The following is a 26,950-nucleotide window of genomic DNA, read 5'->3' on the forward strand; positions in this document are numbered from 1 at the left end:
CCTGTACATCTGCCCCAGCCCTTTGCTTGAGGCTACAGCCCTTGGAGCAGGGAAAGGAGAAGCAAATGTGTGTCAGATCCTTGGTCACCTGCAATCACAGCATTAATGTAAATGAAACTAGTGCTGGCTTACGTAGGCTTGTGAACTTGCTGGCACTGGGGAGCACACAATCCCTGCTGTTGCCTCTGCTAAATGGGAGGTAACTTACACAGATCAACTGGCTGAGCAGTTGAGGTCAATAACGCCTTCAGTTATTTGTCTGCTGGAGCCCTGACAAGTCATTCTCAGTTTATGACAGTGTACCATGTCAAAATCATTACTTTTTCTTTTAACCTATAAATTTAAAAAACATAGCAAAGACTTGAACAGCTTTTGTCTGTCTACCATTGCAATGGTATACAGTAATTAATATACTACAGGTTTCTACTTCACAGATGAAAAAATAATTTGACTAGGAGCACTTTCAACAGCTGCCCATAAATCAGCCCACTCTCAAGAGTTCAACTCAAAAGTTATTGTGTCTATTGTGCATCTTAAGGTTCAAAGAAAGATTATTCATGCATTCATTCATAGCCAAGAATGTACCCCAGCAATGAAATTTACCCTTCAAAGCTGACCCAAGCTTAACCACTGGATTGACTAAATAATTTAATTGCTCAACGATATGCTATATCCCTTCTCTGAAGACTGTATTTTTGGTGAACTGAGCTAGGTTTATACCAGTGGTATGTTAATGGCACATACTCCAAAAGTGTAAGCAGCTGCTGCCCAGAAACATTGCCAAACTGAGTAATAGGAATGCAAACAATCTCCTGATGCACAGTTAGGTTTTGTAAAGTATTTAAAAATTCTAGGGTTACAAAATTACTTTTGTGGCAGACAGAGGCGAAAATAGATGAAAGCAAAGCTGTTATTTACAGAGAGCGCCTAATAACCGAGTAACATTGCCAGGGTAAGAACATTAATTCTGTCACCTCCTTTTCATACTCAACAATTCATTTTCCTTTCTGTGCAAAAGGGTTTCTGCGACTAGATGTAATCATGAAAAGAACAGCAAGTGTTCTCCTCACATACTAGAAAGTCAGAAGAGTCCCAGAGTAACTCCTCTCCTGTTAGGAGAAGCTATCTGGTGCAGCTAATTCAGTCAACATTCCAGCCTTTCCTAGCTACACTAAGCCAATGCAGCTAGACTGATGATTAAGGAGAACGGAAACAATTACATTGTGTGTTACTGCCAAAGATGCAAAGACTCTAAATCTCCTTGAAGCTGAAAACAAATTAGCAGCTTTGCCTGCATCAAGCTGTCTGTCCAAATGGAGGTTTCTTTTCACAACAGCATTACTTACTGTGCTCCTTGAAGATAATGCTTTGGGGATACAAAAACATTTTCTCTAAGTTATTTCCTGTCACTTGCTTGTCTAGACCAACAGAACCATTTGTAACCCAATCACCACCCACTACCTTGAAGCAAAACCAAGCACAGATTTACTCCCGCCCCTGAAGAGTGTGTCATCGCTGCCTCCCCATTATTTTTACTAATTTCATGTGCCACTGGTGTGGGCAAAATCAAGATAAGAAGAAACAGCCTTAGCCTTCTAGTTCACGTTTCATAAAAATGCACCATCAGTTGGGAAATCTGAACCTCTGTGCCACCTTTAATCTTCATCTGAGGGAAAAACTGCCCGTCAGTTCTTACGGCAAAACCTCCAGACTGGTTATCATGAAATAAATGACTAAAAAGCTACACAACTTCATTCCCACTGTCAATAGGAAGGTGTTTGCAGGGGAGGTGTAGTCATTCAAAATCCGTTTCAAGTCTGCTGGCATCTGCAGTTTCCCTGGTCAGCAAGAAGCCCTACCTTGGTATAGCAGCAGCACAGTGGTTGGGGCCATCAGGACTTCAAGTGCTGGAGAAAGGAAAATTCAAAGAAGCCAGTCTGCACAGCTTTTGGGACACACACACACAAAACCTAGGAGACAACTCTCAGATAAGATGCGAAGGTTTCTTGTGGGAAGTTTCCAAAAGAACTAGACTGAAAGAAAACACGTGCAGTTCACTGAATGGCTCCGCTCTCACATGCTGGATCAGCCAAAGTTGGAAGCACTGTGGAGAGATCTCAGCCTTCCACCAGCACTTGTGAGGACAACTTCGCTGCCGCCTTTTCCCTCCCCACCAGAACTACGTTTGAACACTTCCCTGGCTAAATCTGTTTCTAACCAACCCTGACTAGCCAGTTTAATCTATGTCACTATGTTTCAAAACCAAGATCTTTCACTCCCATCTTAAGTAGCCCTCCATTCTGCAAGAACAGGGGCCTAGCTGGGGTTTGCAAAAAATTGGTGAAGTTGGAAAACCTCAGAAATTGGCTACTGACAAAGAACTAAACTATACTGCCACTTAAGAGTCACACAGGTCTGCTGTGCTTAAAAATACTGAATTTTCAATTTTTATAAGGCTACCAAGGAAAACTTTTTCCTTCCTTTATACAACAACGGAAAAATAAAAGGCTTTTTCAAGTGCATGCAAACTGTACTGAGATGTCATCCTCTCTTTCAGAATTCAACAAAAATGATCTGATTTTCATCACGTAATGAACATTAGTAGCCTCCACTGGCCTTAGTTCAGGTTGGATCACTTCTAAATACAGGTCTCTAGCTGGGAATTGTTGCAACCCAGGAACAATCTTTTTTATTCTTCTTTTTTTTTTTAATTGCTTAGGCTTGTAACCAGTGATGCTTCTTACTCTGAACCTAAATAAAGTCTACCAATAGCCAGTGGTTCTTCTGGATGAAGCTGGCTTGGATGCAGGCAAACTTGTACTGGTTTGGTTTGAATGAAATTTCTCAAGAAGCAAATATTAATTCATTGCAAAACTTTCTCAGAAAACAGAACCTACAATCATAACGTTCAGCACGTAAAGAAAATTGTAGAGAATAACGTAAAAAGTAAGCTTTTTTTTTTTTTAAATCTGTAACACACATTAGAAGTCATAGTCTGCTAAAAGTTAACATCAGCTTATCTCTTCCCTAGGGAAAACAGCTCCTGTAGTGAAACCTGAGACTCTTCTTTCTGTTTCTAAAATCTCCCAACTAGAGGGGGTCACATAGCCTCAGGCTTTAAAAGATCCACAAAAGCCAGCTCTATATGAACGGAAGGTTAAGAAGTAGAGGTTCAGTCACTGTAGGGGAAAGTAAACAGGCAGTAAAACATAATTACTTGTTTGAACCTACTTAAAGGCAGAAGTTTTAAGTGACTGGGGGAAAAAACCACCTCTAAAGTAATTGAAGATTGATCTGGAACTGCCCCTGCTTGAAACCGATTCTCCACAACACTTGTCCTCAGTGTTAAGGACCGGCTACACAATTGTCATCTACTGACAACTAACTTCAGTTCCGTTTTATTAATAGAGATCTTTATACTATTGGCTAAGTCACTAGAAAGAAGCAAATGGCCTGATCTGTCTGTTAACGATCATATAGAAACAACAACAACAAAACTCAAACAAAACAAAATCACTTAAATACACTCAAATACCACCCCAAGCAAAGCCCTAGTAAATTTCCCAACTAAGCTTAACAAGTAACTGACTTCTATTAAAACAAACAAACAAAAAAAAGCAAGGGAAAAGAAGGCTTTTCTTAAATATTCTTTTTTTATTCTGATTAAATTTTTAACAAGGATAATAACTTTTGCCCTTAAAAATTAACTCAATGGCCTTTTACTTCCATAGCTATATCCCCTTAAAAATTCTTTGAGATTTAAATTCACAGCTAGTAAATACAAACCAGTGTTGATTCTGATGGACATAAAAGTGTTTCTGCTTTAGTTGATACTCCTTAAAAAAACCCCAAACAACACAACACACAAAAAACCCAAAACAAACAAACCAAAACCAGAATTAAAGCAAAGTGCTCTACTATTGGCCTTTTGTTTTCATCCCAGATGTTTTTGGTTTTTTTCCCCTAAATCTCATGGCATTTGGTGATATAAAATTGATGAACCTCAACTGTGGTTTCCATTGCAACACCAGCTTTAATAAATCTAGACCTGTTTTTTTCAGTCTAAATCAAGAAAGCTATTTCCCTTGAGCTTTTCTTTTTTTATATTCTTTGTCTTCACCCTCAACCTCTACCTTTCCTGTCTCCCTCTTTTAGAACAAAAATACAGGCTGTAATCTTTCAGTAACCCTGGAGGCCAAAGAACTCTTCACTGTTCAAAATTCTTAAGCTGAGGTTTTCCTTCTCCTTTTTGGATTGCCTCTGGTCACCAGGAGTTCCAGACTAGTAGCTAGTTACTACCACATCAGTAATAACTGGAAAGAATTATGAGTATGCCCTCAGGGTAACAAAATGTAAGTTTCCAATAATTCTAAAAAATGAAAAGCTGGATGTTAGGTCAGCCACTGATCTTACACAGGCAAGTTAGTCCCAATGCCAAAAGTAGCTTTTCACTATGTAGCCTGAAATGCAGGGGGAAAAAAAGTTATTTTATTAAATTGATATTAATCTGTATTAGTGAAAACATACAGTCCAGCAACTAAGAGAACCTCTCATTCGCCACTGGAGAAGACCAGCAATACTTAGGAGTGTAACAAAACTGGAAGACACAGCTTGTCCTAACTAGTTAATGTACAAGATTAGAGTGACTGTGAGAAGATCTTTAAGTAAGTGGTTTAATCCCTGAACCACACCAGTTAAAGATACCATTTCAGTTGTGCTTTCATTCCTTACTCCAGTAGTATTTATTTAGTAAGAAAACACTTGCACGCATACACACTTTCTTCATTAGCAGTCATCTCTCCCCCCTGCTATCTACAAATCCAAACACCACATGTTGCAAGTATTTTGTACTGGAATGGTCTCATTTCTAAGCAATCTGCTGCTATTGAAATTTTGCTTTTGAGCAGTAAATGCTCAAAACTGTTGCTTTTCTTAAAGCAACTCTTTCAGTGTTCATAACCTCACTGCTTGAGCAGGCTCAGTTTCACATTTAAATAGCTCCAAGCAAATGTTTCCAATCTCAATTATCCTCCTTCCTTTTTCTATGCACCCTCCCTGCCCCCATATGCTTGTTTGTAAAAGGGATAATTTTCTATGTATGTACAAGCAGCGCAGGGAGTCTTCCTCTGTAGCAGTCTGGCAATATACAGCTTTTTATGTAAGCACTGTCTGGAATTTGTTAGGTTTTTTCATTCTCTGCTTTCGGTTATAGCAAAAGAGTTGCACCCAGTCTTCTCACTGAGCTGTAAAATGTGGCATTTGCCAGGTCCCTTTAGATAAGCTGGCCATTACTACCCTGGCTAAATAAGACACTTTGGATATTTTTGTTCAGTTATTGGAACTGTACTGTGGCTATGCTCTGCTCAGCATTACATCTGTATCTGTAAGAGTGAAGCAACAAGACAAGCACTAGACAGTACACAAATCGCTCATCCCTCCATGCAACAGAGATGTACAGCCTCTCTTAAGACTAGCACTAGTTGGACCCTGCCATATGTAGTGTATATGTTCAAGGAGGAACACTAGCATTTAAATGCCAAATTTAATATTTAACAGCATCTTTACACAAAATTCCTAAGTGTTTTCCTTCCAGTGGTGGTCTGCAGTCTTCAAAAATCTTCTGAAGCAATGGTGCTGGGAAAGAATGGAAGAGGTGATGAACTAGCTCGACTTCCCTGCAGTAAGATAGCCTGGAAATTAGCAGTGGTTCTGTTTTCACCTCATATTTTTCTGTTACTGATCTTCACTGATCTGTGATGCTTTCCATCACCTAGACAAACAGCTTTAAACTTAAATTACTGTTTAAATGAATGACTAATTGAACATTTCTGGAAAAAGGAGTGCTTTGTAAAAGAATCAGAATTAAACTCAAGGAGGTCAAAGTATCTCCCAGCTGACACAGAGCTCTGCCAGAAAGGAACATCCATAACCTATTTTGCATTTCTCCTTCACTGTGGCGGTTTATACCGACATGATTTATCTACTGTTTGCTGTGAACACAGAGCCTGCAAAGGTTTGGTTATCATAGCCCACCTGATTCATGGCAACTCATTAAAGCTACATCAACTCAACCATGTACACCTGGTTCATAAGAGCCCCTCCCAATGGTCTAAAACCATTTTAAGGGGCTTCTGTGGATATGGGTGAGCTCTAAAATTACTATTTGCTTCATTTATTTTAAATGAAAACAGTATCAAATAGACAAGAAGTTGTCTAGTTGGGAAATTGAAGGTTGTGTGTGACAGTGTCTTACGAGGAGCAGCTGAGGGAACTGGGGCTGTTTAGCCTGGAGAAAAGGAGGCTGAGGGGAGACCTTATCGCTCTCTACAACTACCTGAAGGGGGGGGGTGTAGTGAGGTGGGTGCTGGTATCTTCTATCAAGTAACTAGTGATAGGATGAGAGGAAATGGCCTCAAGTTGAGCCAGGGGAGCTTTAGATTGGATATTAGGAAAAATTTCTTCACTAAAAGGGTTGTAAAGCACTGGAACAGGCTGCCCAGGGAAGTGGTGGAGTCACCATCCCTGGAGGTGTTTAAAAGTTGTGTAGATGTGGCACTTAGGGACATGGTGTAGTGGTGGACTTGGCAGTGTTACGTTAATGGTTGGACTCAATGATCTTAAAGGTCCTTTCCAATCTAAATGATTCTATGATTCAGTCAAAAACAGTTCCCTTTTTGGTTCTCTCAGCACAAACATTTTGTGTTATAGCAATAAAATATATCAAAATTAAATTACTGCCATACTGGCTTTGACCAAGCAGTCCATCTAGCCCACTCCTTCCCCCTAACACTGGCCAGCACCATTTGTTTCAAACAAATGCACAAAAAACACTGCAGAAGCCAGTTACAGGACAGTGTCAGAATTTATGTCCCTGAATAAGTGCATACACTGATACAGTCCGGCAAACTGTCGAGATCGTCAAAAAGGCCCCTCATACCCAACAAACCTCAGTGTACCTACAGCTAAATCCCTCTCACAGTCTAAATCCTGTAACGTTAAACTCTTAAAACGTTTCTCAGATAGTCTGTGTACATCCCAAAGTACAATCTCCCAAACTCCTTTTGTAAAGTAGGTAGAGCTTCCATAAACCACAAACATTTTTATGCAAGCCTGTGGCTTCCCATTGTGAGATACAGCCCATTTCTCTTGTGCTACGAGTTTCTGAGTAACACATACTAGGTGTCAGACTTAAAGTGCCTTAGATAATGAGACAGTTGAGGTCTATAAAGAATCACCTATCTCAGGGTTCCTTAAATCCATTGATTTACTGGGTCTGATATCACAGACAGTTGAGGTCTATAAAGAATCATCTATCTCAGGGTTCCTTAAATCCATTGATTTACTGGGACTGATATCACAGACAGTAGTAGAAAGAGGAAAAATTAAACATAACATCTCAAAATATAAACGTGTATAGGCTTTTTCTGAACAGATGACATTTTAATACCAGCTGACATTCATACTGGTCGGCAGATAACTCACACAACAGTAGAAAATAGCTGGATTTTAGGTGTTCTGTTGTCGTAGCTAGCAAAAAAAACCTATCTCCTCCACAAACCGCTTCTCTGTAACATGGACATAACAAAGCCTGATTTTTGAGCACTGGATATCTTTATGCTTCTCTCCTATAAAAACATCCACTGTCTTTCAGTTCTGAACTGAATATGGTGGTTAACAGTAACAAACCACTGCTTCCTGTATCAGCAAGTCAATGGTCTACATCACACAGAAAGGACAGAATATAAATGCACCCAGTCTGGAAGCTTACCTGGTTTTTACAACTGTATCACTCGGTTTAATAAAGGATATTACCTCTCTCTATAAACCTTGCCTGAGCTCAAGACAACAGTGTGATCCAATCATGTTGATCTAATTTCTATGAATTATTGTAACGTTCTTTGATAAAACAGATTTTTCTTAAATCTCTAATTTCTGTATTTGTTTACTTACATATTTGACACAGCTTTCAACATTACAAGTTTCATTGTTTCACCATGCCTTTGTATTTGTGAAAGTAGGAAAATCTGGTTGTTAAACCACAAAAATTGCTAAGGGGAATTGGAGGCAGTCAGACTACTTCTCATTCTTCTAATTCTATTCTTATAGACACATACACACCCCTACTTACACACACAGGTACAAACACATATATAACCAAAGACATTTAAAACAGACTGTTCTTTTAAAATAGTTTTTGCAAAACTAACATCACATAGTAAAGCAGGGAGGAATCCACATCAGCTCTGTGCAACAGCTAAGTTTTCAAAACAACATCTATGCATATTAGTTCCAAACATGGCAGGCTGGGAAACCCATACACAACCAAGAGCCTCTTTTTCATCTCAGTGTTCTCCTTTCTATTGAAAATTTCTGCAAAATAGTGTCAGAACTGATGCTAGAATAAATTTGGAATACCCTGGAGATGATCCCGCCAGATTGCTGAGATCCAGCAGATTCCTATTTCTTATCTTTGACAACCAGTATGAAGTTATAAAAATCAACAAGTTGACCCTGATAAGAGGACACTTTAAAAAATACAACTCATTTCCCCATTATTTGTTACTGAACAACAACAGCAAGTTGTACCCAAACTGCACAAAGAGGAAGAACGTTGGTGCAGCATTGCAAGAACTCCAACACTGCATGTAGAACAGGTTGTTCTGCACACAAAGGCAGCAAGGTGATGGATGGCTGTCTCCTACACAGTTTTCAAACAAGACATCATCAGAACTAGTGCTTCCCACATCTAAAGGCAGACTCTACTACTGATGCAGAACCAAAAACAGGACATGACCCAGAGCAACCGCGTGTGAGAAACTAAACAAAGAAGCAAGCTCTAAGCAGTTTAGAAAGTTGGTTGGTGGTTTCCCCTTTTTCTGGGTCATTTTTATTTCCTCCAGGCAGTAAGAAACAATTACTGCTCTCTTCAAAACTTTTTTCCCAGAAGATAATTACACAATTTACCAAGTACCTGATTCTATATAAACCTTATTTCTGAGTATAGAAATACAGACTTTTAGCAGCTGTTTCCCAGAGTATCAGAGGAACCAAACAAAAAAATACACTCAATAACACTACCAAGCTGCTTTTTGTGAAGGAATTTAACTGTTAGTGGATGGTAGTTTCTGGTGTCAAATACCCGCATCAGCTGCCAGCTTACAGGTTGACCTGCCCATAACCATTTCTCATTCCACTACTGCAGGGTAGTGTCAACTAGTTCCTTCAATATTCTGTTCTACAGCCATTACCACCACTTTGGACACTTTATCAAGTCATATCCAAACAAGGTCATTATGCAGATGCAAATGCCTACAGCATACATATGTAGAAATTAAACACTACACAACTTAGTAGCATAACTGAGAAATACCCAGGTGATAACCAGCAGTCTCAGTCAATTATACTAGTAACCAGGTATGGTTAGTTACAAAGCCCTGTAATAAAATGTGACAGACTTAAGAAGCCAGCTTCCCTCTACACGGCTTAAAACTGAAACACTCTGGGAAAAATGGTCTGATTCATTAAATCTGCTGATCAAGTCAACTGAATAGATTGGTGTGGAATAAATGAAAAGAGCTGTAGTAAAAACAGTCTTTGATCTGCCACAGTTTTGTCTGAAATGCAGTGCTGTTTTTTCCCTCTCCTTTGAAGTAATTATCTTAAAAATATGACTAATAAAACCAATCATCATCTTTTTTCTGACCTTGAAGAACAAATGCATGCAACAGAAGGTGACAACTTGTGTAGCATTCCTAAAACTGGTTATTTCAGATACCAAAACCCTTCAAAACATGGATGTATACGCCTTCTCCTCTATAAAGCATGTATTACATTTAATAATGAGTTCTACATAACCTATCTGATTTCATCTTTCTCTACTCACTCTACTATTCTTACTATAATAACGTGATCACCACATCCTTTCTGTATTTGCGTTCCCACAGCTAGTTGCTGCAGCATATGAACGCTGCTCAGCAGCACATTTGGTTCATTGTTCCCATATGCCATAGAGTATGCAGACATCCTACAAGCCTATTCTAATCCCCTCACAACTCATCTTACAGAATGGCTAAATCAGATACAAAATAATTCAAATATCTCAAAACACAAGCCAAGGTCAGAAATTTTCATACCTTAGCTTCTTAGAATTGTTTTATGTTAAAAAGTTATCAGATATATAGACAGCTAGATAGATGTCAGTTTGCATGTGTGTTTTTATTATGTTTTGGAAAGCAGTGAAGGGAATGAGTATGAATGAAACATATGGGCATCAAAAAAGAAATCTGTAATTCAGTTGGTCATTATGAACATCAAGATGGTTTTAGATGTCACCAATTACTAAGCCTTCAGTTAGAGTATTGTGGATTTATACCAATTTAGGAAAGGTCATGTTCTGGCCTAATTAAAGTCAAAATCATATCTGGAGAAAATGAGTATCTGATAATCTTCCTTCTGTTAAAGATAAATAGAAGGCCCATCTGCACCCTGTTTTCTAAAATTTGGCAGAAATGGCTTCATGCAAGCTGCTATATAGCTGCTTTCATGAACATGTCAGAAAACTTGAAAACAGCTAAATATATACATATATGTGTGCCCCAAACGTCAAAACTTGATTAAAATGCAAAAATTATCATTAGGAACTCATTTTTCATAATACAGTGTTGATTCTGAACACTGGGAAAACCAGAGTAAAATTTATGTTATTTTCTTCAGTCAGCAGGGTCTGAAACTGAAAACACAAAGAGCACAGTACAAACCACACCATATGAAATCATCTCAATTATCTTCAGTCTCTTAATCTACTTTCTAGCTATATTTCTAGAGTATATTAGAATCCCATTTTATCTATTATTGTAGTCACTCATAGCTGTAGTGTTGCCAAACAGTATTTGTAAAGCTGTGAAAACAGGCATATTCAAAATCGTTTCACTCAAACATGCCATCATTGAACGCTGAGGTGTTTCAGAAAACTGTTCTAGAAAAATTGGGAACAGGTTAAGGGAGTTAATTTCTATTAACTAAGAAGAGTTTTTAAACCAGTAGAGCGCTGAGAAACTGGTAAATGGAATGTCATCCTGACCAGAATGCACTTTTTTTAATACTTCATTTCTGGTGCCAAACCTTTAACAAGGCAGGCTTCTTAAATTCAGTGGGGGTCAGAAGTTTAGTTTATTCAGCAAGAATAACACTATTAACAGCTACTGCTCCTTCATGTCAACACAGTTAACGCCCACACATTCCAACTGGTTAACACAGGCCAGTTAAGGAAGATTGGAGCTGCTAAGGGCAGTCATCTCTGCAGGGATATTTTAAAACAGAATTTATACTGTGCTTTAAAAACAATCTAAAAGGATCAATCTACCTTATGAATCTGCTGTAGACATACAGAGAGAGAGATGGATGGATGAAAGCATATAAAGGCAAGTAAATCTGACTCTCTCTATTGATTTTTGAGAGGACAGTGTAGAGCACTTTGGTGAGGCCTTATATATCACTGCAAAGGACCAAGTGCTGTTGTGCGTATGTCCAAAGGATGTCAGGATTTATCACGGAGCAATGCACTGCTGTATTCTTTCATTATATCCTTTTGTAAATAATCTTGGTTTCACTGTTGAGGAGGTAGGTCACTAAAAATTAAATAATCCTCAAAACAAACATAAGAACAATCACAGGAAGACTCTTAAGCAGCTATAACTGGAGAAATCCACTATTATTACACCAATAATTGCAGAAGTTCAGTGTACACATGCAGTATTTTTAGCATTAACAGGAGAAAGCTGTTATTTTAATAATGAGCTTTTGAAAACCAAAATGGAAAAATCTGCATATCACAGCATAATCCTCTTCCTACTTTCTTTGTTCTAAATCTTAGCAAATCAACGTTTAGTATTCCCCAAAGCTCTCCAGCACTCCTACTTGGCCAAATGCCTTCAAAGGATATTAAAGAAACCACTCTGGTTTAGATAGCACTGCTTCACCAGATGGAACACTGATTCTTCCAGCAAGAATACTTTCCTCTTAAAGCATGTTTCAAATAACCAAAATGCAAACAATAATCACATTAAACTGCATTTTGGAGGGGTCTCTGGGGCTTCTATTGTTACTAATGCTGGCATTTTTGATCATAGTGTCTGAATTCCAAAATATTCAGCTAAGTCTTCATCTAAACTATTCATATATCCACTTCCATCATATATACCCCCCTCATGATGTATATTTAAGTAGCACATTTATGCTATTCTATCAGTTATTTCTTCATATGCTTTTCTCAATATAGCAACAGGAAACAATTCTGTTGTTAACTGGGGTTACATGGTAGGTCATTTGGAAAATACAGTTGCTTAAATCATAAAAAACCTGTCATTTGTGTTTAAAAGAAAAACTCTCTACCTGAGCTATAAAGCTGTGACTGCCATTGTACATAATGGTGTCCCAACAGGCTAGCAAGCCCTTAGTTAGCACCCAGGCAGATACAGCAGTTTCCTCCTCATTAACATACTCACAGACAAACCAACCTAATGAAAAAAACAATTTACCTTCTTCAGTTTCATGCCACACAATTCCTTCCAAGTTCACGCTGGTCCCAGGCTCACAGGGTCCAAGGCATTCAGGTTCTGTTACTACTCCAACCTCGCAAGTATTTACACCCACTGAACGAGTCCGTACCAAAAGCTGCTCGACTGGTGCTGCAATATTGGATGAAGATGGGGAAAAGTAGGAAGGCAGAATCTGAGGTGTGATACTGCTGGAAATCGGAGGTGGAGGTGCAGGCACTGTAAACAGGGGATCAACCTGAAAACAACAGACAAACTTACTATAATGGTGCTGTGAGGTTAAAAAAAAAAAGAGATAAAAAAAAAAAAAAAAAAAAAAAGGCCCAGTTTGCTGAGACTGCATTTGTGTATGCAGGGATTTGGTGTATCACGGGTAATTTCAGTCTTATGAGTTTAATTTTTTTTACATCAGCCCAAATGCTGCACATGAAAAATTAAGTACAAAAATATCTATCATGCTAAACAAGGCAAATTGCTAAGTTTCTACAAGACTATTCCCTGTTGTCATAGTCTGCTAATATAATAGTAAATTTTAAAAACAAGGATTAAGGCCACTTTTTTCTTGGTGCTGACAGAGACTGATTTGTGGATGGAAATTAATTTTGCAAACTGGGAAATTAATTTTTTATTTAAAGGAAAACATTTATAAAGACAGTACAAAGACATATAAATGCCATTTTTTCATGTGCATTGGAGAGAAATTAGCACTTGGAACAATTCTAATATCCATATGGCATCAAATATAATCTCTTGTCATCCATTAATTTAAAATACATTAGGATCACCCACCTAACAGCTTACAGATAACATTTACATCTTTCTACTTGAAATAACAGATGAGGACTCCTACTAGAATCTATTCAAACCATCTAATTTCTCAAGGTTTCCAAAATGCATATTTGGAAGAATACAACTCACCACACAATCAGTCTGTACACAGACAATTCACACAGAGCCAATATCTGTATATGAACTGAAGAAGTTATCTTTCCCGTATGACTTCCGATATACCCAGTAGCAGATTTTCTGTATACAGATTTGGCCTGAGGGTTCTCAGTATTTTACTGTGGCCGTAAGGTCCTTTGTCACATAAAAGATAGCTAAATGAGGATATGAGTGTGCCCACTCAAATAGCTAAACCACCTAAAATTCATGTTTACCTGGCCCACTGGATTGTAGATATCACACCAAGAAATCATTCTTCAATCCAATGATTTTTAAAAATGGATGCTTTCTAGCTGCTTTCAAATAGATGATCAAACATCTTTAAGTCTATGCTGTTTTTAATTTTGGACCCCGTAAGAAGACTCAACAGAAAAAACATAATGACTCACTGTGTGTTGTCATCTAGGTTTCATTCAAATGTATCTTAATGTAGATCAATGGTAACTTTGCTTTCTTTTAAAACCAAGTTGGCAAATGGGGATACAAAGAGAAGAAAGGACTGAAGAGTATTATCCTTGTATTATATACCCTTTGTATCGTAGATCAGCTCACTTCATCACATGGCCACTTTTCATAATGAGAAAATACAATGGAAAACTAAAATTAAAAAGAACTTTTTAAAAATTTTAACAATTGTTACAACTGGCCTTTGTAACAATTCTTTTGCTTTCAGCATCATTTATACATACAAACTGAGAGCCAACACTTTTAATTGTGCACACAGGCCTTAAGTGTGCTAAATACTTAACAAAAAGGTTTTGTATGATCTTTGTATGACCAGCCTGGATTCTGGTCTCAGTTACACTACAAGTAGGGAGGAGAGAGGAGGGACCTATAACCATATTCTTCTCCAAATGCTTCCTCATTTTGGGGGCATTCTTTTTATTTAGACTAAAATAATCTTCAGGTTAGAGACAGAACAAAGTATTAAAAAAAAATCAAAGCAAAACGTGAACACTAAAAGCATCCATTAGGAGTAAAAACCTGTTAATACCAGCAAAACTCTACTGAGTAAAGCAGAGTTCCTGTGGCATAAAAACAATGCAGTCAAGCAATGCTACCTTTACTCTTCTCTTTATGCCATCCCAACTGTGGTGTTAAAGCACAGGCAAGAATGCTTTGCAGAGCAGACTTGAAGGCACACAGGCAAGTCAAGTATCAACTGACCCCCAACAGCAGCTGTTAGTTGCAATATCTTAACAGTAAGCATAACATAAAACCATAACAGTGTATGCCTAGTACAGGGGGACGCTGATTCTATGCTGTACAGATTCTGGCTGTCTGATGCCAAGTGGAGGCTAACAGTGGGATGGCACAGAGCCCTGGTCCCCAGCACTGGCTGAGTAATGGGGCTCTGTCAAGGAAACGGGGTCAGTATCTGCCCCAGGCATAATTTAGAGAAGTTCTTAACGTACCTTACTTCAAGGCAGAAAAGAACTAGGATCAGTAACTAGCAGGTAAATGAAGCCTAGTGCTTAAGAAAAGCTAAGCCACATTTCCTTTTAAAGCCAAGAAATGCTGATGGATGGCCTGTTTGATAGTTTACACAGTGTTTTGTAAAACGGTGCAAAACCTCCTACTACACATGCAACATCATTCTTCCAAAAAACATACTGATCAGAAAGCCAGAGAAAAAAGAAAATGTTTGCTATTATCATACTGAATTAGCCAATGTTTTAAACCTATATAGACTAAATTTACAGATATGTAAATTTACATTTTCCAAGTATTATAACAGTGAGGGGGATCTAAAGAAAGCACAGATCTGACAGTGAACCCTACTGAGTTCTTTGTTACAAATACTTTTACTCAGTTCTGGTTTATTTAGACCTGCTAATAAATGTTCGTGTTTTCTCCTAGAAACACTCACGCAGGCCAAGGCCAAAAGGTAGCTATTGCAGTAAAGGGGTTGTTGTTCTGAATTAAAACACTAAGCCTTTGGTCAAGAATTAAGTGGACACATACTGTCCCTGAAGTTCATGTTCATTGCACAAATATGACCATACTCATAAGAAAAAGATATGCTAAGCTTAAATATTGCTCCAGTTTTGCATGTTTTAAAATTATTCCATCTTGTTTGATAATCATAACGTCAGCACAGCAAAGTGGTGGTTCTCAGCAATCATTGTGGTGACACAATTGTTTTCATGAATTCTCCAAAAGGCACTGATGTAAGCTATTAGAGGCAAAGAGAGAGGCAGGAAGGCCGCCATCTCCAGTGGAAAAAAGGCACATAAGACTAACATCTGGTGGTGGCAGTCTGTCAAACTGAGGAAAGTTAATGTCAAGAACAGATGCTCTGCAGTTTCTCACTGTTATTTTTGCATGATTATTCCCAGGTGTTGGCACATACTGAGCAGTAGCCTTGCTGTTTATCACACGAGAGATTCCAATATGAGAATGAAAATCTAAATCTGAGGAAGGTTATTTACATAGATGCTCTCTTTATACACATAATCAAAGGGCTCCAAAAAAGACAGAAATATTCGGGCAATATTTTCTTCATTCACCTAATTCCAAGAGCTTTTGAGAGCTGATTAGTGACAAAGGCTACAAAGCTGGAGTGTTATTCATGGCAGCTTTCCACTGCCAAGTGTTTGATTGTATCAGAGCACTATGGCTCTTAGTAGCAGAGAGCTCACAGAAAATGAAGAATGCCTGCCAAGCAATGCAGTCAGTGCTCCATGGAGCGCTCCTCTATCTGAACATGACAGAAAAAAAATATTTTGGTGGCTGCATAACATTAGTCAGTATGAAGAAGAGGGTATGGAAGAGAGAGGACCTATCATCCTAACTGGAAATAGGCAAGACTTTCTAATAAGCAGGGTTCTCCTTCAGTTACTCAGCCATTTTGCATGCTGGAATTAAGTTCTGCTCATCAAAACTCATCTTCCTGATGCAGTGTAAACTTCTAAAACTGTGACTGAAAATCAACATTTTGTGTCTTTTGTACACAATTTCCCAACAACGAGGAGAGATTTCAGTGGGTAATGCTGAGCTCACAGAAAAAGGTACACAGACTTGAGGGGACTTTCCAATCAGAGAGTGCATGACATCATACTGTTGCAATCAGCTGTATCATATTCCCATTCCTGCAAGAATAGGAGAATTTTAAGTCTTTACAGGACAGAGTCTCTCATGTACTCCTGTGGAAAACTCACCTGAATGAAAGAAGAACTAGATACCAGGAACACCTATGGCCCTATTTGACATGGTACTAATTGGACAGAAGTGGATTTACAGTAGTATTGAAAATAAAAACACTTTTCACAGAGATTCAAACAGATAACTTTTGATCATATTATCAAGTGGAAGTATTCTATATGTATGTATTTCATTCATTTCAACTTTGAAAACTTTCAGAGGGTGTGTATCTTAAGTGTGAAATGTTTCTGTCATAAATCACAAAATGCAAACTAGAAAAAAGCTGCCATGCAGCCAGGCCACGTGATGTGACCCGAAGTGTGCTATCACATGCGTAAGTATGAATGTATGTGTAGTTCCACCTCATTAATCAAGGTGTATCTTTGAAGATATATCTCAATGATTACATAGTTCACCAATCTAAGACCAAATGGGGTCATACACTACTGCAGTGTCACCCACTAGGTGATTCTGAAATGTACATGCCAAAAGCCGTTTTATCCATTTACCAATATACAGCCAGGAGAAAGACAGAGGAGCAGGTTTAATGCTCAGGATAAGCCCCGCCAAGAAAGCACTGCTTTTTAAATTGAGAAAAAAAATCCACTGTAAGCATTCTCAGTGGGAACATCTGCACTAGTAGAAAGAATGTGGAAAAAAGATCTGAATCCTATTATGGGGTATACCTAAAAAACAAAGCCTGACCATTTGCAAAACTACATCCTTCCTTAAAAAAGACACTAACTTGAAGACTGAAAGGAGTAAGAAACCTCCAACCTTGAAAACGACATTGACAAGTTATGAATTAATACTTCACAGAATCACTATGTGTGAAATGAAAAACAGGAAATAAAGGACTTCAGTCCTATATGGAAGTTTTGCTTTCTCCAAATTGCTTTCTCTAGATTTTAAGGTGAAAGGGAGATTACCTTGCTTTCACATGACGTATGCTTGCCCCTACCTTAACTTTCTAAAGCAACAGTGACCCCAGAAGACCTCGTTCTAATCTAATTCACAGCATCATAAATCAGAAGTAATTCTAATGAAATCAATGAAACTGCTTTGGATGAAAACACAGGTGGGAGAATGTGACATGGAAAAAAAATGTTTCTGTGCTCAGAAGTGTGTTTGCATTTCTAGACATCTCAGTGATCTTTAAATCTCTTCTTGCTACAAACCTTGCCCCACAAAGATTTACACATCTAAAAACTAAAGCTATTCCTTCATATTCTACCATGTAACAGAGATTAGCCCTATGAAGAATCTCCATTTCATCTAAAAAATATCAATTTAATATCAACTCAGTATTTCTTGCATCTAAATTTGCATAAGAGGCCGCTCAGAAGTGTTTTGACACCATACTTAACAGAACTGATGTTTTGTTTTCTTAAATAAACTAGTATTAATTTTGAGACGAGAAGGATTTAGTTGTATCTTTGAAATACTGGTCATTACCCAAAGATATTTTACTTATTAAAACCCACGCTTAGTATCTAATAAAAGCATTTTTGGCAAACAAACATTCTACATCAAATTGTTGGAAGAAAAGGTCAGTGCCATGAAGGACATGCTTAGAAATTAGGAAAGAAATACTACAAGACATGGATATAGAAAAGAATTTTGGTCACAGGACAGACATATCTACTACAAGCCTTACATTTAAAATACAAGAAAGCCAGAGGTACTACAGAAGTTACTTATTATGGTCAACTCAGTTGAGAATCACAAGATCTTGAATATAAAAGAAGGATGAAAGAGATTCAGACTGTCTAATTTTCATCCAAATTTTAGACTTAAAAACGTGTGGTCGTGAATAATTAAAAAAATACACTTATGCTTTACAAATATTCTGGTATGGACAAGAAACCTGACATGTAATTGTGTTGAACTGAGTAACACAAGTAGCATCTACTTGGAGATTCCAAGTGTTTCCTACTCTTAAAATGAACTTCTCCATTTCAATCAACTAAGTAGTTGAGGAAAAAAAAAAGCAAGCAAAAAGACACATTAACAGAAACTGACACCTTTTTTTTCCCCAGTAAATCAGCAAACTACTCACATCTGGAATAATTTGAATATTCTGAATATTTGTTATTAAGCAAAAAAAACCACTTAAAACTCTTACTATGCTACTAATCTTTTACTACAAGGAACAAGGAAAAAATTCTCCCTTCTATTCAAGATCTTCTGTGCCACTCCTATCAGCTGCTGAACTAGCACACACAGTTCTGCAAACTCACCATCTTTCAACAGTGACATGTTCTTTCTACATGCAAAACTCCAGATCTCCTCAGACATTATGTGACTGTATCTACAGCACCTCAACAGACATGATAAGGTTAATTTTTTTTAGGACAGCATTAACATACAATGAAGACCATGATGAAAACTCAAAACTTTGAGTAGGGTCTAATGCAGAAACGATGGTGATAAACAACAGGCAAGAATAATTCCTTGTCCTCTCTTATATCATCTATTCTAGCTCAGATGCTTGGGATTTCCCAAAGTCATTCACCCGTTTTACTGTGGGAAAGATTAGCATTTGACAGCTGCCAGTGATATCCTTCTGCCAAAGGCTGCATCTGTGAAAACAGTATGTCAACTCTAACGTTTGGCAGAGTCCTGGGAGGATGCCCAGACCACCACCTGCAAATTTCTAGTAAAGACATTTCTCCTCCTTCAGCCCAAGAAGATCGTATTCATTGAGATAATTTTGTCCATACATCTCTAGAACACCCTTCTCCATTGAAACTTGATTTCTGCTGGTCAGGTCTTCAGTCTGCACTTCCAACTTTTCTTCAGTCAGCCTGGGTGCTTTGCTAAGCTCTAATACAGAATAAACAAGCACTGAAATTTGCTCAAGATACCTATCATGTCCAGAGAGATACGCTGTATTCCACAGTCAATAAAAGAATTTCTCTGAATTGTTTGAATTTAGACAGAATGTGCATATGATGATCTCCAGTATCAGATGTTGTCATGTGATTGAACACAGTAAAAAACAAGGCACAGCCATTTGCTGGTAAGGGTTAGGTACTGCTTTATTGAGTTCTGTGACCCTTTAGAAGCTTTTAGTTTTACAGAAAAAAGTTTTTAATTTTAAAGATGACAATCACCTCTTTTTCTTCCCAAGTTTCTGCTACACTCAACTTGTCAGGGTTCTGAGCCTGAAAAAAAATAAGGTATTTGCTTATGGAAATCTCACAGCATTATTAATAGATGGTACCTGAAATTGCCAATGTTTATTTCTAACAGGTGTGAGACTTTGAATGAAGCTATGCTTGCTCTGTGACATATCAAGACACCAATTGACCAAGGAAAATTTTCTTGCTCTTAATTGTATATAGTAAGACAATGGATAATTTAATTGCACCATGACTGAATGCATTTAACTGTTACATTTCAAGTTTTCATTCTCGATGTCCAAGCAAATCATGCCAGAACCCCATGACCCCGCAGCAGAAGTTCTCCATTACCAAAAGATGGATTCAGTTAGTCAATGACGTGACTGCCGTCTGGTGGAATAGCTGCCTTTTCAGCCATTCTGGAGTGCAGGGACATAGAGAATCAATATAACCTTGTGAGTTTTTCCAGGAATACCAATGTATTTTTTTCCAGGAATTCCAATGTATAATCCAGTGGCAAACAAGACTCAGAAGAGAAATGGCTTCTTTGCACCTCTTTGACTTTCTGCATGTCAATGGCCTATCAATAGGTTTTTGTTGCCTTTTACCCATTTGCCAGCTACTCTACTTTGCGAGTGCAAAGTTGCATACATGATGATTCACGCTGTCGCTTCCTCAACTCAACACACTTTTGTTGAGAAAAATCAACTAAATTATTAATTTCTCATCCAAAAACTTGTCAAAGAACCTCTATAATCCTCAGAAACAGAACTGAGTTTCCTTGATAGTCTATGTATACAAAAAACTTTTAGTTGCCTAACTAGATTCTTACAGATAACATTTTTTAGCATGTTCTGAAAATTCATCATCTGACTTCGTGGCCCTATATTTATCAGTGTGTACAGACCCCAAAATTTTTAATTTAGCTAGCCTTAGGCTTCTTAGGCAAGACAGGTGGATCTTTGGTTAATATAGTCCTGTATTATTGCCCTAGGTCTCCCACTTGGGCTTTTCAATAGGGTGTAGGATCCCGTATCAGTTAGTTTTTCTCTATATTTCTTAGACCAACTTCATGGTATTAGCTACAAACACTACCAAGTGTATAACACTATGTCTAATTTTATTTAAAGAAGACAGTGTTACTACTTTTAAGAATGGGACATACACATTCATGATTATTTAGTAAGTCACTAAAGGAAACACTTCTAAAATGACCTTTCAGCTTTCCCTTTCACTGTGATAGTTCAACTGAAAAGAGCTGAAACATTACTATTACTATTTAGCTATCCTTGCAACTACCTGCTGTTGAATATCTACAGTTAATAACAAAAATAAAATCTTTATTCTCAGATGCAGTTTGAGGTATTTACCCTATCTTAGGGAAAGCCAATTTATTATAAGTAATTTTTTTCTCTCAACTGGTGTACATCTATATGCTGGTGTAAATCCAGAGTAGTTCCACCGAAGCATAACTATGTGCAGAATTTGGACTGTAGTGTTCGTTTTACCAGGGAGAACAGTAATTAGCATTTCAAATAATTTTTCAAAAGCTCTAAAAAAAATTCTGAAAATAACACATGTACAGTAAAGATTTTTAAGAGGAAAATAATCATTGTGAGGAGGAAACCCATTCCCTCCAAATTGTTTTGGTTTGTGGGTTTTTTTTTTCTCTTTCTAAACTAAACATGGTACTGATGCAAAGTGTCCGATTATCCTTAACAATGAGACTGAAGGATTAAGCTTACGGTATGAAGGCAAATACAAGAACTGGAGTCAGCAGGGAAGACCTTTCTAAATTTACTTACCTACTTGCCTTAGCTCTGAGGCCATTCAGTTTTGGCAGAGAGGAGAAACCCAGGTTTAGTGTTCTCTTAATTCTCTTTCATGAGAGCATCAACACTACCAGCAGCAAATCATCTGATTACAGGCTACTGAACATAGCGCCAAATCTTGTCCTTTCTGCAACTTAGAAGCAGGTCACCTTGAGATCTCTGGTCTTATGTCCCTACCTCATTCTTCCCTATTCATTTTGCCTTAGTACCTTGGGATCCTCATTAGCATGCTCTCTTAAGCACCCAAACAACGACAAAAGTTTAGATTTGCAGACTTTCAGTAAGGGCTTATCATTCCTGTCTTGCTGAGAAAGAATGGAGGCATGCAAAGGACCCGATTTCACCCAGAAAATCCCAGACACCATTGTTGAAAGACCTTGTGTTTCAGTATGTCAATCTAACCTTTAACTTCCTTCTTTCTTACACTGTCTCATAGACTATTTTTATAGTGTAACAGTGTGATCAACACCTGCTGTAAATGAATCTCCCTTTCTGTTCAAATAAAGCAAAATAAATCAGTAGTCCAAGTACTCCACTCTTCCTGTGTTACATTCTGCAGTTACTTGTACCTTCTATTCTCTGCTCTGCCCTAATTGTACATATCTTTTCTATTCTATCTACTGCATGATGAGCTTATAACAAACAAACAAAATTAAACATTTTTGTATGCTTGGTAGAAATTCAAATATTTTGCTCAACTGAAGTAAAAAATAAACCTAATCTAAGTCTTCATGAAATCATGAAATGACTCTGGCAGGTCTATCAAACTACATAGACATGTACAGATCCTCTGAAGACATGAAACTGCAGTTTATCAAGTGTGATTTATAAGCAACACTGATTTAGCTGGGAGATAACACTGCTGTCTAATCATTAGTAGTCAGACAACAGCCATGTGAACACATCAATTATGGGCCACTGCCAAAAGCCCTTGAGATCCTAGAGATTAACAGCCAATCCTCTGTTTTACAAGCTCACATCAAAAAGAATATTAATAAGAGGAGGGGCAATCTGAAAGCTTGTCAGAGTAATTCACACACTAAACCAAGGCATTTTTCCCTTTGCTCTGCCTTGAACTGGTCCATGAAAAAAAGCTGGCATCAGCTACAAAGCACAAAGCTGCCAATTCCTCAGAAAATGTTTTTCATTAACATATGGGAAGTTGTGAAAGGCTGCAAAAGCTCTATTTGGTGGATAAAGGCAACAACTCCTATGTGTTCCTTTCCTGAATCATACAGCCTCAATCATTATTCAGATATTTGGAAATTAACATCCACGCACAGAAGTGTTTGATGGCTTTTCTCTCCCTCAAAACCAGGGCTGTTTACTATTACAAACAAATTAGCCAGCCTTCAAGGCATCCATTTACTCTGTCTCACTAATGACTTAGAAAAACTTAAGTAGAAATACTACCAACTCATCTTCAGGTTCATTTCAGTCTTCAAATGTGGGGAAAAAAATCCCACAATTGCGTCTTTCTTACTGAATTCTATGCAGGGTGGCTGACTAGAGGCTTGCTCTTGTTTCCATTGATTTATATGTAAGAAGACAAGAATATACCTCCAAAGGGAGCAGTTATTCCTCTGTACAAATGTAAACATGCCTATTAAGATGGACCTCAACCAACCTGTTGCTGTCATTTTAAATGCAGCAGTATTAACTGGATAGTCTTTGAGCTTTGTCCAATCACTGTCCAGTCGTCAATTACCCTGTCTGGACTCTGCTCAGGGGTCTAAAAGTAGAGAGATGTCTTACAGCATGGCTGTAAAGAACTTGCATCCAATCCTACCAATACCGTATTTAAGGGCATGCAATCTGTAAGAGAGAATTTTGTTTGTGGGGACTTTCCAGAGCTACCTTTATATAAGCTATCTCAGGTACTACCAGCAATTAACCTCAGCAAGGGGGCAAGACGCAGGAACCTTTTAGACTGTCTCTGCTGCCCTGAGGCAGTAATGTGAAAATTACACCTTTAGCTCCAGAATACATATTTTGTCAGATGAGCCAATTTTAAAAGTTTCCACTTTGCTGTGGTCTTCCAGACACTCATTCCCTTCACTTTTTTTACCTGGTATATTACACGTACATATCGTACTGAAGGATGGCATATTATTGGTCAAATTGACCCAGCTGAGAGGGTCATAATCACACAGGGAAGGACACACAGGCAGGAAGCATTTCAAGCAGCAGATTCATATTGTAGAACTGCCCCTTTAGTAAACAGCTGGAGCAAAGAGATGTCAGTCCCATATTGTTTGCTCAGGTAACCACGGCAATGTTAGCTTCCACAGCTTTACTGCTTCAGGGACACCTGTAATGGCAATTTTAACTAAGGCTACAGTCTTGTATCAGCCCTTGTGTTCCTACAGCTGAACATGTGGACAACTCACATCTGGCCCCCCAAAAATATCCCACAACTTGTCTCACACTTTTGATGGGATTCATCTTGACATGCCAGTTAGTTATCCAGGGTCCATGGGAAAGTGTGACAGTGACAGCTCCATTTGAAATCATTTTCTGCAGAGTTGGAATACAGGTTAAGTGTATGCTTTGCACCGAAGGGGACAGACGACTCTCACACAATCATTCTGCCAGCACAGCCAGGGAGATGGCAACTGCTGGCAGAGACATGCAACATCTTAAACTCACACTGATGCTTGATAGCTTAATACTGTGTGTGAGAGTGCTTTGCTCACTTAGGTTTGCACTTCATTTTCCCATAGCGAAAGCAATGCCTGGAACACACCAGGTCCTTAAAGATCTATCACTTGCAGCTTAACAGCTGACATAATTTTAGCAATACTTTTTATCTTATCCTAGACATGTTTTGGGAATAGATCCACTGTTATAAAAGAAAATATTCTGATACATGTTCAAAAAAGGATGTGTTTCTCCTACATGTCTAAAAAAACCACCATGCTATGAAAGCCACCCTAAAGTTTTCAATTTCAGTGTGTTCTCTCTTTCTGTCATTCTATAAGGACTAGTGATTTTGCGATTCAATTGTTTAAAAGCTAACCTGAGAAACATTTATCAGGCAGATGTCTTCCAAAGCAGTAACTTCATCAGCGCATCATAAAACAACGAAGTGATTCAACCATTGTGCAGCAAGAAAGAAACTTGGATTGAAAAGAAGTTAAATTTTATTAAGAGGCCATGGGACAGGAGGTTCAGCTGGCTGGGACACGCAATTTATCTTCCAAATGTTCTCTAACATTGTTTTCAAATTTGAATGAACTACGACAAACTAACACCAAATGTTGGACTTAATGTGCCAAGTGACATGAGTTAGTTTTACAGGAGTGGCCTCCCTGTATCTAGCAAATTAAGAAGTGAGACTGTTTATCTATTTTTAGATTGTATTCAAAACAGGGTCAAGATTTTCTAAATTTCCAACTTAAAGACATCATTTTCAGAAAGCACTGAGCAGTCTGTCTACAAAAATCTGGGACTTTTCAGATGTCTCATACCAGCCAATTAGAGCTCTCTTAATCATAATGGAAAATTCTGATTTAAAAGCATAAACAACTAACATAGCCCCTGGATCAATAGGATCATATTAGAAAAGTGGAAACTAACTGACTCTAATGACTCTTAGGTTAGCTCTTACTATGCCTCCTAACTCACTACCAATAATGGAGGACAAAACAGCAAGTGAAAAGAAACCCCTTCATAAAGTGGAGGGCAGAACTTAAATCAATTAACTTATTTTTGGTGGTGATCCTGTACAAATGCTCTGTGGGTTCTACATGGCACAGTTCTTAAGGAAGTGTCAAAATTATATAGATACGAGTGCTGTAAAACAGGGAATGCATTAGAATATAGTAATTGGATGATAGCCCTAACACAGAGCTCCTGATGATTTGATACACAGCAACAGAATCTTTATTCCAAGCAACATCAGTTACTTTTTAAATTCACTATTAGAAAGATTTTCAGCACTAAGTGCGTCAGGCTCTAAACACTTATTTGCTTTAAGACAGTGTTAATGACTTAGCTAATCACACAATTTTATAGTTCTATAGTGTACTGTGCCGTAAAAATTAAACCAGTGTTTATTACACCTCTGCTACCTTTCCTTTCCTTCGTATTGGACTAACTCTTAAATGGGTTAAAGCAAATACTGTACTACAATAAAACATAAAAAGCACACTAGTTGACAACAGTTCTCAATATGCAACACTATTTTAGTTCAAAGCCTACTCGCAAAGTTGTTCAAAACACTACTCTCAGATACTGAAATCAATGGCACTTTGCTGTGGTCCACTTTTTCAAATTTGAGGGAGCTACTTCATCTGAAAATGTAGAAAATAGTATCAATACTAAATTACATTAAAGGGATACTGACAGATTAAAAATGAAGCTACCTCACTTGTATTATTACTAGCATTTTAGGTAACTGAAAATGGAAGAAGTTAAATTTTCTTGTCATTGTTTTTGTTTGCTTCTGGAATTTCCCTCCTTTTGGACACTAAAACCAACCTAGTCAGTTTTCCTTTTTGTATCTGAAATACAAAAGGTGAAATACAACTCAGTTTGTATTTTTGCAAAATTACATGGTTTTGCAAAGTCTCTTTGATGTCAACAATGTTTATGTGACAGGCCCTGATACTGTACTGTTAAAACTGCATTGAGAACAAAGCTTCCTTTATCACTCGAGTATCAATATGACTAATGGCCAAACAGAAAAGACTGGATCAAAGATACCTGAAGATGCACTACTTGTGTGCTGTGGATAGGGAAAGAAGAAAAGACACCTCCCTCCCCCTCCCCCCCCCCCCCCCCCAAAAAAAAAACATTGGAGGTACAGAGACAGAGTTGGTGGATCTTCAAATATAAGCAAAGAACATACAGATTCTTACACTGGAACCTAGCTTTTCTATAAAGGAAAAAATGGCAAAAAGAATCAGATAAACACAAGCTTCTTTGATCTCGACAGGCATGATATAGAAAATTCCTCATTCTTACACAGCAAAGACACAGGTATTTAAGCTACCCTAGACTGTATTAGCTTGAGTGTCTACCAAAGACTGACCACTTGCTGTCAATACTGTTTATAATTAAAAGAGAATCACCATGTGTTTTATTAAAATTAGTGTCACGGCACTTGAATCCTGAGTAGTATTTGTTTACTGCTCCACAGAAAGAACACAGTATCTGTTGTTCTGCCCCCAAACAAGTGAATATTATTTCACATTCCCAAATCATGCTAAAGAGTCTGATGATAACGTAGGAATGGATACAGTCAGTGCTTATGGCATAGCACGGCTGATTTCCATGCTGTAATGCAAACAATTTGCTTTGTGGTTCTAAAACCTAGGAAAGTTGAGATCACAGATGCATTTCTTTT

General features: G+C 37.9%; 1 protein-coding gene across 6 annotated transcripts in view; it reads right to left on the reverse strand.

Moving 5' to 3' along the window:
- The window catches only part of ZNF608 (zinc finger protein 608), an 88,608-nt gene that overhangs the window by 36,725 nt on the left and 24,933 nt on the right, over positions 1-26,950 (reverse strand). For all 6 annotated transcript variants that reach the window (XM_030004927.2, XM_030004928.2, XM_030004926.2 and 3 more), the window contains exon 3: positions 12,537-12,792. In XM_030004927.2, coding sequence (XP_029860787.1) covers positions 12,537-12,792 — 256 coding nt within the window. The remainder of the gene's footprint in view (positions 1-12,536; positions 12,793-26,950) is intronic.

Source organism: Aquila chrysaetos, chromosome Z (assembly GCF_900496995.4).
Source record: "Aquila chrysaetos chrysaetos chromosome Z, bAquChr1.4, whole genome shotgun sequence".
NCBI classification, from domain to species: Eukaryota; Metazoa; Chordata; class Aves; order Accipitriformes; family Accipitridae; genus Aquila; species Aquila chrysaetos.